Source organism: Mustela erminea, chromosome 13 (assembly GCF_009829155.1).
Source record: "Mustela erminea isolate mMusErm1 chromosome 13, mMusErm1.Pri, whole genome shotgun sequence".
Taxonomy (NCBI): Eukaryota; Metazoa; Chordata; class Mammalia; order Carnivora; family Mustelidae; genus Mustela; species Mustela erminea.
In genome coordinates, this window is record NC_045626.1 from 47,323,300 (window position 1) to 47,338,454 (window position 15,155).

General features: G+C 44.5%; 1 protein-coding gene across 1 annotated transcript in view; it reads left to right on the forward strand.

Moving 5' to 3' along the window:
• Positions 1-15,155, forward strand: part of TMEM241 (transmembrane protein 241) — a 91,681-nt gene that overhangs the window by 22,233 nt on the left and 54,293 nt on the right. Inside the window, 1 exon segment of the mRNA XM_032310246.1 lies at positions 4,932-5,013. Within this exon segment, the coding sequence (XP_032166137.1) occupies positions 4,932-5,013 (82 nt within the window).

Below are 15,155 nucleotides of genomic sequence, written 5' to 3' on the forward strand. Positions count from 1 at the left end.
ATTGTGGGTAACTTTAACTTTAACTGTTGTATATAGAGTACGCATATTTTTATTTTTTTTATTTTTTGTTTTCCTTTTTAAAGATTTTATTTATTTATTTGTCAGAGAGCGAGAGGAGCGAGAGTGAGCACAAGCAGACAGAGAGGCAAGCAGAGGCAGAGTCAGAGGGAGAAGCAGCCTCCCTGCCGAGCAAGAAGCCCAATGTGGGACTCGATCCCAGGACGCTGGGATCAATACCTGAGCCGAAGGCAGCCGCTTAACCAACTGAGCCACCCAGGCGTCCCTAGTACACATATTTTTAAAGCTTTTGATAAGTGTAGCCAAGTAGTGTGTATGTATATATGTGTAACTTTTCATATGTTAATTAGCTATTTGTATTTCTTATGTGTAACACACACACACTCACACACTCACACACACCCAAATACCTGGTTTTGCTCACTATTTTTCTTTTGTGATTTTTTAAAATTGAATTGTGAACACTCATTATACATTAAGAATATGAAATTCCAGCCTGTTTTATATGCTGCCAGGAGTTTTTCCTAGGTCATTCATCATCTCTTGGTTTTCTTTACCGTGATTTCTGACCAGTGCATTTTATGCAGGTGGATCTGTCAATCTTCCCTAGTGGTTTCTGTCTTTGGGGTTATGTGTAGAAAGACCCAGAACATTTATTAAGTGTCGTTGTGCCATGCACTGCTCAGGACTTGTGCACCCTTCCTCTGCCCCCACGTCTAGTGACCCAGTAAGCCCGAGATACATCCAGCCCTAGAGGACCTCACCTAGAAGAAAGGGCACAGCCCAGGGAAATGTGTGAAGTTTGTCCCTCCCTTAGAACTCTTGGCTAATGTTGGCTAACTGCAGGAATATTCCTTGGCAGTGAAGAGAGCTGATTATAATTCCCAAAGATTTGGGTAACCATGTGCATGTTATGAGGTTATACTCTTCAGTGCCCAGAACCAGGTATGATTTCCATCCTTACTGCTTTATTTCCCTGGAAAATAGTCCTCCATTTTAGCAGCATTAACTAGGATTTTTAAATTACAGTATATATTTCAGGGGGCCCCCGGGTCGCTCAGTCAGTTGAGTGACCAACTCTTCATTTTGGCTCAGGTCATGATCTCCGGGTCCTGGGATCCTGCCCCACACTGGGCTCCACTGGGAGTCTGCTTGGGATTCTTTTCTCTTGGGATTTTCCTTCTGCCCCTCTTGTGCTTGCACTCACGCTCTCTCTCTGTCAAATAAGTCTTTAAAAAAGAAATATTTCAAGAGATGGCAAAAACACAAAAAAGCACCACCCTTGTAGTCCTTGTTCCCACCTTGTTTCCGCACAACCTGGAAAAGCATGGAAAACTCAGTTGCCTTGCCTTTTATTTGCCCCAGGTAACTGTTGAAAGGTCTGACCCGTCCATCTTAGAGTAGCACAGTAGTGGATAGTCCTGGAGAACCCTGTAAGCCAGAGAGCCCAGGTCTGATTTCTGAAGCATCAAGCGCAAACCGTTCTTTAAGTGATGTTCACTGTCAGCGGCCTAGACTCCTTGCGGCAGGTTCTCTCTGGGAGGGAGGCAGTGTGCATGTCTTTGACTGCCTGTCTGTCTGGTTCTCCTGCTGGTTTATAAATTAAGTGATATCAGTGTTGCAAAGAATTTGGGAATGAAGAGTTAGGAAAGAACAAGCTTGTGACAAAGCCTAACCGAAACCTTAAGAGACTTTTACTGCTGTGATTAACGGACCAAGGGGGGGAATGTTGGGTCCCTTCTGCTTCTCTGCCCCACCCCTTGCACCCACTTTAACTCTGAGTTTTACCTCAAATGTCACTTATTAGAGAAAGGATTCCCTGTCCTCACTGACACTGAATCAGGTGCCCTTATGGTGCAGCTTAGTCCTTTAGTTTCCTTAAAACCTTCATCCGTGTAAGATTTGACATTTATATGAGCAAAACATTTATAGCTCCCACCTTTGTGAAACTTGCAGTTTATTTGAGAGGCGAGAGACACGTTAATAATATATATGTTATATATTATCTGACTCTGATCATTAATGGGTTAATTGAAAGATAAGTCAAAAAAGCATTTTTGGATGAAACAATCTATTTTGACTTACAATGTATAAATGTTCATTCATTTGCTAATCTCATGGGAAGGCTTTTGCTTGGTGTATGGTTTGTATGCTGGGTTCCCTTGAGTGTTTTCTTGTATAAACTGCACTCAATGTATACCCTATGATTTTCAGTGGAATGAGAGCTTTGATACTTTGGAACAATGGGAATGCAGAATTCTTCTCGATTTTTAATTCTTTTTCTCCCACCACCCCATCATTTCACACTGGTTTTGCCCGTGTCTGTTTCGGCAGCACCGTCCCCAGTGATTCGTATTCATTCTTCTCTACAGCAGCTATGCTTTTTTGTTGGTGTGCGGAGGAGGGAGGCAGCTGTCTCTGAAAAGAGCTCATGGGGGCCAAGACAGGGTCAGGCAACCAGCTGCTTCTGCAGGTCTCCAAATTTCCGCCATCAGTGCATGTTGCTTTGGCTCTGTCCACCTAGGAGGTGGGCCCCGAGTGAGAGGACTGTGGAGAACATAAGCCCCAGCGCCTGGGTCACAGTGCCATGCTTCTATCCAAATGCTCACACAGCTGCTCTGTAACATTTCCCAGAAGTCTCTTTGGTCCAACTAGATCTGTGTTTATTTTTTATAGTTAGTCATTTTTTTCTTTTTAATATTTTATTTATTTGTGAGAGAGCAAGAGAGAGAGAGAGCACAAGCAGGGGAAGCGGCAGGCAGAGGGAGAAGCTCCCCACTGAGCAAAGAGCCCGATGTCGGACTTGATCCCAGGACCCTGAGAACATGACCTGAAGTGGAGGCAGACTCTTAACTGACTGAACCACCGATGGGCCCCAGTTAAAGTCATTTCTTTGTTTTTAGGATAGAGGATTAAAATATAAGATGTCTACTAGCTGTGATTTCTTTTTCACATTCATGGTCATTCAGATGCCCAGATGTCTCTTAGAGCATATGACTGGTGAGGCATTTTCTTTTTTTAAGAGGGAACAGAGCACCGCCTGGGGCCTCACTGAGCTCAGGTCCCAGAGTACTGGGCCTGTGGCTGCTGGGCACCCCACTGTGTCACACACTGCCCCCCTCCCCACCTCCCCTGTGCTCCCTGCGGTGTGTACTGTGGGCTGCCTTCTGGTGCACTGCAGGCCGGGGGGCCTGGAACCTGTCTCCCTTGACCCTTGTGATCTTAATATCTAACGGGAAAGCCATTTCCTAGAAGAATAGCAATTGGTTTGATGTTCTGCTTGACACATGAGGATGGAGAATGGCATCTTCCTTTCTCTGCTCCCCTTTTGGGTACAAGTGCAGACCTCTCTTATTGCAGCAGGACCAGGAAGAACAGAGAATATTCCTCGGGAATTAGCTGCTCAGTCTGCAAAATCATGCTGTGTTTGCAGCTTATTTATTTATAGGTCAGTGTCTCCCATGAGATTTATGAGCTCCTCGAGGGCAGAGAATGAAAGGGTGGCTTAAAGCTAGGTCTTTAGAGTCAGATGACCTGATTTCAAATTCTTTCTTTGCCATTACCAACTCTTCTGACCACAGGCACGTTATTTAAATTATTTATGCCTCAGTTTTCTCATTTGCACAAGGGAGATAATAATAACAACATTTTCTTCCTAAGGTGGTTGAGCAGATTTTATTTATTTATTTTTTAAATGTAGGCTCCACGCCCATTGTGGAGCCCAACACGGGGCTTGAACTCACAGACCTGAGCTGAGATCATGAGTTGGATGCTTAACTGGCTGAGCCGCCCAGGCACCCCATGTTGTGCAGGTTATTTAAAGACACAGCATAGAAAACATTCAGCGTAGTGCCTCGTTTGTAACAAGTGATCAAAAATGTTACCTGTGATCCTGCTGTTCACAGTAATTCTGGTGCTGTTAGCACCTTGCAAGTTGCTGTCAGTATTTGCTGAATGAATATATTCAGGAAGTAGGGTTCAGAAGCCTCACTAGAGACTAGAGACATTTGAACACCAGGTTGACTGGGAAGCATACAAGGGTCTGATCACAGATAGAGTGCCTGTCCGTGCTAATAAAGTTAACAAAGAACATTTCTCCAGCAGGGACCATCCCAGGAGAGCAGTTCATTGAGTTAGCTGGGGTTATTATGTTAAATTCTGCTGGATCGGTCTCATTTATTTCTGTCTATTATTAGAATAACTCTACGGAGCTAGCATTAGCGGACCGAACGTGTTGGTGATGCATGGGGGCAGCAAGTGATTGGTGCTTTATGCAAAAACCGGGATTTTGCTTTTTTGGAAGAATGCATGATTCTAAACTGTACTGAGAAAAGCAGTGTTGGGTGTGGCCACAATTGAATCAAAGAAATGCACCCTTCAGAGGTCCTTAGAGATTCCAGGTTAATGGTGGAAAGCGTCAGCATGTGGGCACCCAGCTTGAGGCCTAGCATTCGTTTTTTTAGAATTCTGTCCTTTGACACTTTCTTCCTTTTGTTGTGGTTCCATGGAGCTGTTTGGTGTATTGCCTAGGTAAATAGTCTTTTTACATTCTTAATACTTTGGCATGAGTTCAAAGCCTCTAGCTTCTTAAAATCCAAAGAATAATGTTCACTGCCCCTTAAAAAAAAAAAAAAAATCAGATCTGTTCTCTCTCCCAAACTGCCGGAAGCCGTCTTCTATCTTCAGCTTGTCTGTGCCCTTTTGGGGGCTGGAAAGCAGATGCGGTAGCTGGGTAGCTCTGTCAGCCTCCCTCACTTGCAGGGGACACAGATGGGCCACACTTTCCAGGTTGCCCAGAGATGTTAAGACAAGGACCGTTGTCATATTTGGTGCATCTGAAGGGTCATGCCTTGCAACTAGGTCTTTCGGACAGGAAGTGACAGAAATCTGATGGCCTCTTTCCCTCTTCCCAGATCTGATGTTTGGACGTGGCTTCCTGCTTCCGCGTTGTTTGTGGGTATAATCTATGCTGGTTCCAGGGCACTATCCAAACTGGTAAGTGTTAGAAACTTTTTAGAGAGACAGTTTCTCTTTCCTCCTTACCTTTGCTTTTTAACTTTTTGCAGCTTGGATCAATAGGGGACAAAACAGCTTTCATAATTGTACATCTAGATTGGAGAACAGTGTGGGGCCTTTTACCCCTCTCCCTGAATTGAGGATGACCAGATAACAGGCTTGGGCCACCTTGTTTTATAAGACAAGGAGGTGTAGATGGAGACACAGGGAGAGAGAAGGTGATTTTGATGGAGCCTGACACAGACAGGGCCAGCCCGCTCTGCCTTGATGCAGGCTGTCCTCGGGAGCAGGGAGAGTGGGCTCAGCCTGCTCCTTGCTTCTGAGGAACTGTAACCCTGCCCACTGGTGACGTGGACTGGGGAATGCTGGGCTTAGTAGCCCTGTACATGCCTGGCACGGCATTGGTACCCAGTCCATGGGGACACTATTAAAACAACTGTCCACCTGTTCTGCCACCTCAGCTGCCCAGGTTTGAGCTCCTCAAGGGAGGGAACTGTAAAGAATAAACTTCTTCCAGGGTAGCTCAGTGGGTTAAGCCTCTGCCTTCAACTCGGGTCATGATCTCAAGGTCCTGGGATCGAGCCCCACATCAGGCTCTCTGCTCAGCGGGGAGCCTGCTCCCCCTCTCTCTCTCTGCCTGCCTGTCTGCCTACTTGTGATCTCTCTCTGTCAAATAAATAAATAAAATCTTAAAAAAGAAAAAAGAATAAACTTCTTCCAGTTATCTTATATGAAAATAAAAAAAATTGGGTTATTTTTTCTATCAAAAGAGAATCCGTTGATACTGCCATTAACCAGAGACTCAGAATGAGGTTTAAAAGCCGGTAATGTGGGGGTGCCTGGGTGGCTCAGAGGGTTAAGCCTTTGCCTTCAGCGCAGGTTATGATCTCAGGGTCCTGGGATCGAGCCCCACATTGGGCTCTCTGCTCAGTGAGAGCCTGCTTCCTCCTCTCTCTCTCTGTCTGCCTCTCTGCCTACTTGTGATCTCTGTCTGTCAAATAAATAAACAAAATCTTAAAAAAAAAAAAAAAAAAGCTGGTAATGCCTCTTTCTGTCTTGTACCCTGACTGCTCATACTGTCTTTATCAGAAAATGATTGGGTTCTGACTTTTGGAAAAATGCGAAATTTGTGCAACAGTTTAGTCTTTTTATGCAAAGTCTGTTGTTATGTTGGACCCTTAGGTCTCATATATGGAAACATTAAAGCAAACACCAAATCCGCCTACCTGCACAACAGTATTATTGTTAGGACAACCCCGAAATTTGCAAAATAGTGGTTAAGAGTTACTAGTGGTGATTAAATCATAATTTTTCTTTTGTGATTCATAAGCTTGAGTCATCGGATGATGTATCCCATTGTGGGGGAAACGTCCTGGGTGGGCCCCAGAAATGACCCACGGCACATAACTGTGCTCTGCCCAGAGCCAGAGCCCTGGGCTGCCCCTTCTTTTCTGTCCACTTCCCTGTCTGCGGCCTCGCTTTACACCCTCTGGCCTGCAGAGGGCGCTCCCCCTCGTAGAGCAGAACACAGGTGTTGATAAAAACAATGCGTTTTTTCAAAGTTTTAATTTAAATCCCACTTAGTTAACATCCAGAGTAGTAGTAGTTTCAGGTGAAGAATTTAGTGATTCAACACTTCATACAACAGCCTGGTGCTCGTCACAACAGGTGCGGTACTTAATCCCCATCACCAATATAACCGGTCCCCCCAGGCTCCTCCCCTCCGGTAAGCAGCAGTGCCTTCTTTATAGTGAAGAGTGTTTCTTGGTTTGCCTCTCTTCTTTTCACCCGCTATGTTCGTTCACTTGAAAAACAATGTGTTCTTGTTCAAAGGCTTTGAAAATTTCTTATGGGATCTGAGAGTTACAGATGCCAGAATTTTGAAGTTTGAATAACTATTGTTGTGCTAATAATAACAGTATTTTTTGTTTGTACAGTGCTTTTTTGTATGTTTCCATAGTGATTTCCTCTGTACCTTTTTATGTGATTCTCAGTCACCTGACAGGCAGCAGTGGAAGAGGCAGACGCTAATCACCTGACAGAGGAAGAACTCAGGTGTGGAAAGTCTTGGTAACCTGCCTCTAGCCCCAGCTCGTGACAGCTCCCCTGACTCCACAGACCTTTCGCCTTTTCAGATTTGTCTCTCTAGGGCCAGCATATGTGGATTTTAGAATAGCCCACGGTAGAGCAGTTAGGCGTAACTTTCGACTTTTAGTTACAAGTTATAGAAAGCTCATAAACTATTCTAAGCAGGAAATGAACTGGTTCCTAGAATTGAAAAGCTGTAAATCAAGCAAGGCTTGATCCAGGGGGTCCAGTGACGTTCTCAGAACCCAGTTTTGTCTCTCTGTCTTTCAGTTCTGCGCTATCTTTGCTCCATTCCACACCCAGGCTCTCCCCTCACGGGTGTTGTTGACTCTAGGCTCACATCCTCACAACATGAAGTCTGACGCAGGAGACTTTTCTCGTAGCTCTTGCAGGAATCTCAGGATTCACTCTGAACGCATCAGTAGGACCCCCGTCCTTCCCAGGTCTGAAAGCTCACCAGGAAGATGGAATTATGCTGATTGGTCGGCCCTGGATCCCAGTGTTCCTGGACCACTCACTGTGGCTTCAGAGACTCACAGCACTGTTCGGCCAGCCCTGCTCGACAGGGTCCTGTCTGGATCCCATAGCCTGAGAGTGGGGCTGGCAGATCCTTGATATCAGGATGCTTCACCAAAAGAAGGTGTTAGGATACTAGGTGGCCTAAAATCCCTCAGAAGTCCATTGTAAAGGTCGGTCCAGTACATTGTCAGGCAGATGGGATGTTCTGTAACCAAGAACTATGCTTCTTGAAGTGTGATGCACTCGTGGTGTCAGTCTGGGAGCTCTGTTAGCTGTCCATAAGGAGATCGTGCCAGAATGTACATCAGCTTTGGCACTAAACACACTATTTAGTTGAGCTGACATTTTTTTTTTCATAGCCAGACTTTTTGAAGAAGGAAGCAGCACACTGATTTACCTTTGGGCTCAAGCTCCTTATTTTGGGGGAGGACTGGTACCATCAGTGACCCTGGCCTAAGGCACAGCCTTCTTTAAAGGGTGAGAAGAAGGGTGCCTGGGTGGCTCAGTTGGTTAAGCGACTGCCTTTGGCCTAGGTCACGATCCTTGAATCCCGGGATCAAGTCACGTGTCGGGCTCCCAGCTCCACGGGGAGTCTGCTTCTTCCTCTGACTCTCTCCCCTCTCATACTCTCTCTCAAATAAATAAAGAAAATCTTTTAAAAACAAACAAACAAACAAAAAAACAGTGAGAAGAAGCTGCTGCAATTCTAACTCTTTGAGCAAAGGGAAAACAACCCAAACCCCAATATACCCAATTAGAGTGGGAGGAGTACAGAAAAGAGGTAGTCATTGTTTTTGAGAGAAATAACAGCCCAGCATCTTTCCTTTGTTTTCTGAGTTTTTTGTTTTTATATAGTTGCTTACAAATTTATAGAGTGGGTTAAACACAAGGCACTCATACAGCTTGTGTGAGATAGAAAACAGGCATCAATATGCCGGTGCAATCTGTCAGTTTAATGAATCTACAAGGAATTGGAGGAAAGTGCTCCGTTAAAAGCCGTGGGTGTATTGTTATGCAGAACACTTTCTCAGGAGTTCTGCTCCATAAAGCCCTCCTTTATCTGACAAGATTTTGAAGCTCTCTTCTTCTGATGTGCAACTCCTAAGAGGAAACAGGTTTAACTCTGGAAAGACACAGCAGGGAAAATTCTTTACTGATTTTTCCGTCTCACAACCGAATGGCATACAGAGTTAAGGGAAGGGGGCTAGTCTTGGGGCTATCCATTCAGGAGATATTTATCAGGGATCTACTGTGTGCCAGGTGCTTAACGACAAATAAGAGATGCTTCCTGACCTTGATGTTAGTATGTCCCGGGCACTTTCTATCGCTCCTTTTCATGATGTATGAAGTCAGACTTCATTACTTCCCCTTACAGATGAGAAAACTGAGATCCAAATTATTTGGCAAAGGTCAACAAGCACATAAATGTTAAAACGGAGGTGCCAACCCAAGCCTGTCCAACTGCAACCGTTCATTTCCGAAAGTTACCCTCTTCCCCCTCCAAATCATATCCACCGGGGGAGGTCAGCCCATGAGGACTGGGCTGGGGGGAGTGAAGAGGAACCATGTATTGGCTGTCCCTTCTACTTGGGCTCATTTGGGTCAGCTTCTCCAGCTGTCCTATGCTAAATAAGGTCCCAGTGATGATGGCTCTGATGACATGAGTGTCGGTCTTCGGAGGGTCAGTATGACCTCGACCAGTCATTAACACTCTTGTTGTAATTTCCCAGCCGAAGCCAGGTCAGCTAGACAGGATTGCCTCAAAGCTTGTGCTGGTGAGTGTTTTTTAGAACAGATGTGCAAAGTCAGACATTAGTGAGGTTGCCAGCGGGAGGCCATCCTGGTCGTGGTGATCCGGCCGCTTGAACCGTGTCATTTTCTTGCTTCAGGGAAGTCAGAGTCTGTAGTGCAGGACTGCTCTTAGTTCTCACCCAGCCCTTTGATCTTGGGCCTTCCCTAACTGTTGTCATGGTTTGCCTTCCATGAGCGCGCCCCACGCATCGTGATGGAGATGGGCTGGGGTGTTGGTGAGGAAACACACACAGATGATAAACCTAGATGGAGCAAATCAGTTAAGCAAACTGGAGCCCGTGAGTCCCCTCCGCATTTGTTTGGCTCGAAAATTACATGAAGGAACTTGGATCTGCAAAGGAAAAGAATGTCACTGTTGATGTAAAATGGAGAGTCTCTGCTAACGTTCGCTGGCACTGCTCATCTGAGGCGGCTCTCCTTCGCTTTCCTGTTGTTTTCTTCCCAGACTCACCAGAGTCCGTTTGCAAGGATTACTTTGTAAGGGGTAGGCTCAGTGGCAAAATAGTAAATGCTCCATCTGGATTTCAGGTATCTTCTTGCTCCATCTAAAGGAGATGGTCTCAGGGTGCCCGGGTGGTTTAGTCAGTTAAGTATCTGACTCTTGATTTTGGCTCAGGTCATGATCTCAGGGTCGTGAGACTGAGGTTCCTCAGTGGAGAGTTCTCTTGGGATTCTCTCCCTCAGCTTCCCCCCCGCCCCCCGCTCTCTCTCTTTCTCTAAAATAAATAAATAAATAAATAAATAAATAAATAAAATTTTAAAGATGATGTTTTCCATAACCTATATTAAATCACTTACTAAAACAGGGCTCCGAGGGGGAAAACTTAATGACATTAGATTTGGCAGTGATTTCTCAGGTATAGCACCAAAGACGCAGGCAACAAAAGAAAAAATAGACACATTGGACTTCATCAAAATGAAAAACTTTGGTGCGTCAAAGGCCATTGTCAGCGGAGTTAAAAAGGCAACGCACTGAATGGAAGAAAGTATTTGCAAATCATCTGCCAAGGGATGTGGAAATAAAATTTTAGGCCGAAGATGGAGCTCCTCCTTTCTGGGGTGCTAAGTCAGCAAAGCAGACTTCAGCATTCCTGGAAATGCTCCGCTTGACCAGAAACACAATACATCCAGACAACCAGTCCCAAAACGCCAAGGCAGCTCTGGGTTTTATACCTTCTTGTTCCCTGATCGTCCCAAATAAAGTAGATGCGCCATCCCAGCCATTCGTGGCATTTCCCCGTTGCTGCTTCTCATGCTTCATAAAGCTCGTTCTTTCCCAGCCCCCCTTGGGAAGAGGGCTCCACTTGTTCTGAGGTGCCATACTCCCCTAATCCAAGGGTTGTTTTCCCTTGAATGAGGGACATCAGACTCATTACTAAATTGTTTTAGTTCTATCATTTGACAGGGATTACTATCCAGAATATAGAGAAGTCCTCAACTCAACAACAAAAACCAACCCAGTTCAAAAATGGTCAAAGGACTTAAACAGACATTTTCCCAAAGAAGATGTACAGATGGCTAATAAGCCCAGGAAAAAATGCTCAGCGTCTTTGATCATTAGGGAAATGCAAATCAAAACGATAATGAGGTACTACTTCACACCCATTAGGATGGCTGTCGTCAAAAACCCAGAAAATAACCGGTGTTGGGAAAGATGTGGAGAAAGTGGAACCCTTGGGCACTGCTGGGAATGTACACTGGCACAGCTGCTCAGGAAAACACGAGGATGGTCCTCAAAAAATTAAAAATGGACTTATTCTATGATCCAGCAATTTCACTTCTGGGTTCATACTCCAAAAAATTGAAAGCAGGGAGTCGAACAGGTATTTGTACCCCTGTGTTAATGGCAGCATTATTTACAATAGCCAAAAGCTGGAAGCAACCCAAGTGTCCACGGATGGGGGAACGATGCGGGCTGTGGAATACTATTTAACCTTAAGAAGGAAGGAGATTCTGACCCATGTAACACTGCAGATGAACTTCGAGGACAGTATGTGAAATGAAACGAGCCAGTCACGACAGGACAAATACTAAATGATCCCTCTTCTGAGGTGCTTATGGTCAAATCGTAGAGACCAAAAGTAGAATGGTGCTTGCCCAGGAGGGAGGAGAGAATGAGGGGTTACTATTTAATGGGGACAGAGTTAGAGTTTTACAAGTTGAAAGAGTTCTGGAGCTAGAGAGCGGTGATGATTGCACAGCACTGTGAATGTACTTAATACCACTGAACCGTATACCTAAAAATGCTTAAAATAGTACATTTTATGTGTAAATTTTACCTCAGTCTAAAGGATTATATGAAGAGGAGGGGATGATAGCAGGTTCTCACTTGCTTTGCTCAGAATTCCTTTGGGTGCCGTAGGATGTGCACATTTGGCTTAACTCGTTCAGTTCTATGCACTCGGGTAAAAAGTATGAGAAAAATAACAATTCATTGAGAGCAGGCCAGTCCGCCCTCTGTTCTGGCCTGTACGTTTGTGCCCCCAAGTGAATGAGCTGGAACACGCTGCCATCCCTTCAGCCTTTTCTTACCCCCAGGCATCTCACCAAGGTGGAAGAATCCTTGGTAATTTATGATGTCATTTCTTTCTTTCTTTTTTTTTTTTTTAAAGATTTTATTTATTTGTTTGACAGAGATCTCAAGTAGGCAGAGAGGCAGGCAGAGAGAGAGAGGACGAAGCAGGCTCCCTGCTGAGCAGAGAGCCCGATGTGGGGCTCGATCCCAGGACTTTAACCCACTGAGCAGGGGCTTTAACCCACTGAGCCACCCAGGTGCCCCACGATGTAAATTTCTTGCACGGTAAGGCCCGTCAGACACAGACCAGCTATTTGAGGTGATGAACAAATGACGACAGAGATGGCCTCCAAACTCATACAGGAGATAGACTGCCAGGAGGGGAAGCTGGTCCTCTGCGCTCAGGGGCTTTGCCTTTAGACAGTCCTAAGATTAATGTAAATAAACACTTAAATTTAACTCACACAAGTCAACTTAGAATATATTCATGGATATGTAGGTGTACTTATTTGAATACCTCATCATCCTCCAAAAAGGATGGGTGGTGACTTGAATAATTAAAATAAGATAGACATTTTTTTTATGTAGACCCCACACCCAGCATGGAGCCCAACATAGGGCCTGAACTGAGATCAAGATGCCGATGCTTGACTGACTGAGCCACCCAGGCACCCCATAATAGATAATTTTTTTAAAGATTTTAAAAATTTATTTGACAGAGAGAGACACAGTGAGAGAGGGAACACAAGCAGGGGGAGCAGGAGAGGGAGAACTCTCCGCCAAGCAGGGAGCTGGATGTGGGGCTTGATCCCGAGCTGAAGGCCTACGCCCAATGACTGAGCCACCCAGATGTCCCCAAAATAGACATTTTTTAAGAACAGAAATTTACAAGAAATCTAGTTACAGAATAATAGAAGAACTAGATGAGGCCACGGAGAGACTTAGCACATAAAAATTTATGGTGTAATATCCTATAAAATAAATGCAGATGGGGTCTGAATTCAATTTTCAGCGTTCTCTAGCCAAACCATAAAGTTACAAGACTGCTTCTCCCTCTGCCCCTCCCCCTGCTCATGTTCTCTCTGTCTCTCTCAAATAAATAAATGAAATCTTTTTAAAACTAAAAAATAAAAAAGTTCCAAGACTCTCATCAGTGCTTCTAAGAGCAGAGGTCATCGCTACACCTGTCATGCAGAGTGTAACATACAGCAGTGTTGACTCACTGTGTTGTAAACCCAAAACTAATGTAACATTGTGTGTCAACAATCTTCAGATTTAAAAAGTTTCAAGAAAAACAAGGGTGAGGTCATTGCTGAAGAAGAGCAAACCTTCCTTGCTCTCAGGTTCTGAGTCCTCAAAAAAGGTAGGCTGGGCCACTTAGTGAGGCAGGGTCTCTGATAACACCCTTATAAGAAAACACAGTGACTGCCTGGTTTCTTAGAGCATTTCTGGGTGCATGATGAAATAGAAAAGTTCAGTAGGAGCAGTTGTGTGGGGCTAAAACAGATACCCTGCTTATCTGGCTCCCTTCGCAGACTGCCCTCAGGCAACCCTCCAGGAACATCGTTTCCGGTGTGCATGCTTCTGATAAAAATTGGGTAGCCAACGACTCCCTGCCAGGAGTGCAGTTATTGTCTTGTAGATTAAGCCCACACCTACTATCTAAAAATCACCCAAAGAGAAGATAGGATTGACATTCTTTTACAAAAATTAAGAAGCCAGTCCCAGGACTCTGCTTGGAAAAGGGTGGGGGCGGGTGTCGGCGTCTGCTGTGACCCATGGCTGTGCCTGTGCACAGGGTCAGGATTTTCCATAGAAAACTGTTCTCAGGCCGAACACCTGAACAAATAATAATCAAGGCCTCAGAATTTTCCATTCTGGAAAGCATGGGAATAATGAAAAATTGTAAGTAATAGATGCCAATTTCTCTTCCCAGCCAGAGAAAAATGTCCAATGGGACATGGATAAGATGTTGAATTTTAAGCTAATGGACTCTAAAATTAGTTGCAAACTGTGCCCCTAAGTAACTAAATGATTGGCCTGCAGTGTAGTTGAATTTGATTAATTACATTTTGTAATGATGATATGGGCTTTACAGTAGTTGATCTTGGCCATTTTTCCTGATGAAAGATGGTAGGACCTTTTGTGGTTTAGAGTATACAACATGGAAGAACATGCTTAGGTTTCTGTTCTCTTTAGCAGCAAACAAGTATATAGATTTTCTAAAAGTGGTTTTCAGACTTTTTAAAAAAGATTTTATTTATTTATTTGATAGAGATCACAAGTAGGCAGAGAAGCACCCAGAGAGAGAGAGGAAGGGAAGCAGACTCCCTGCCAAGCAGAGGGCCCGATGCGGGGCTCGATGTGGGGCTCTATCCCAGGACCCTGGGATCATTACCTGAGCTGAAGGCAGAGGCTCTAACCCACTGATCCACCCAGGCGCCCCTGGTTTTCAGATTATTAAGAGGCAGGTTAAAAAAGAGAACCGAAGTATATTCCTCCATTTTTCTCATCTGTATAATGGGAATGTTAATAGTATCTACCTCGTAGAGTTATTATGACAACTAAGTATGCAGAAGCAGTTAGAATAACAGCTAGCACATAATAAGCACTCAGTATATCTTAGCTATTATTATGGCTAGCATAACTTCTCAGAACTTTGGTCTGATTTAACATAAGTTCTGCTGATCCTCAGTAAGATAATAAAGGGCAGGTTTTCTTTCTTTCTTTCTTTCTTTTTTAAAGATTTTATTTATTTATTTGACAGAGAGATCACAAGTAGGCAGAGAGGCAGGCAGAGAGAGGAGGGGAAGCAGGCTCCCTCCTGAGCAGAGAGCCCGATGTGGGGCTCAGTCCCAGGACCCTGGAATCACGACCCAAGCCGAAGGCAGAGGCCTCAACCCACTGAGCCACCCAGGTGCCCCATTCTTTCTTTCTTTCTTTCTTTCTTTTTTAAAGGGCAGGTTTCCTTAAAGAATCACTCACTCTGGGGTGTCATGAATGGATGGCACAGTTTATAGACAGGGACTTGTACAGAGTTAGAGGCCAAGGAAAATCAGTAATTGAAGTTTGCAAACTGCGTTAATCGTTGTTTTTCATAGACCTTTATGGAGGCTGAGATGGTCAGTTGAAGAATGACTGTTTCTAAAGCCTGCTAGCTTCTCAGTAGAGAGATGGCTTAAGAAAT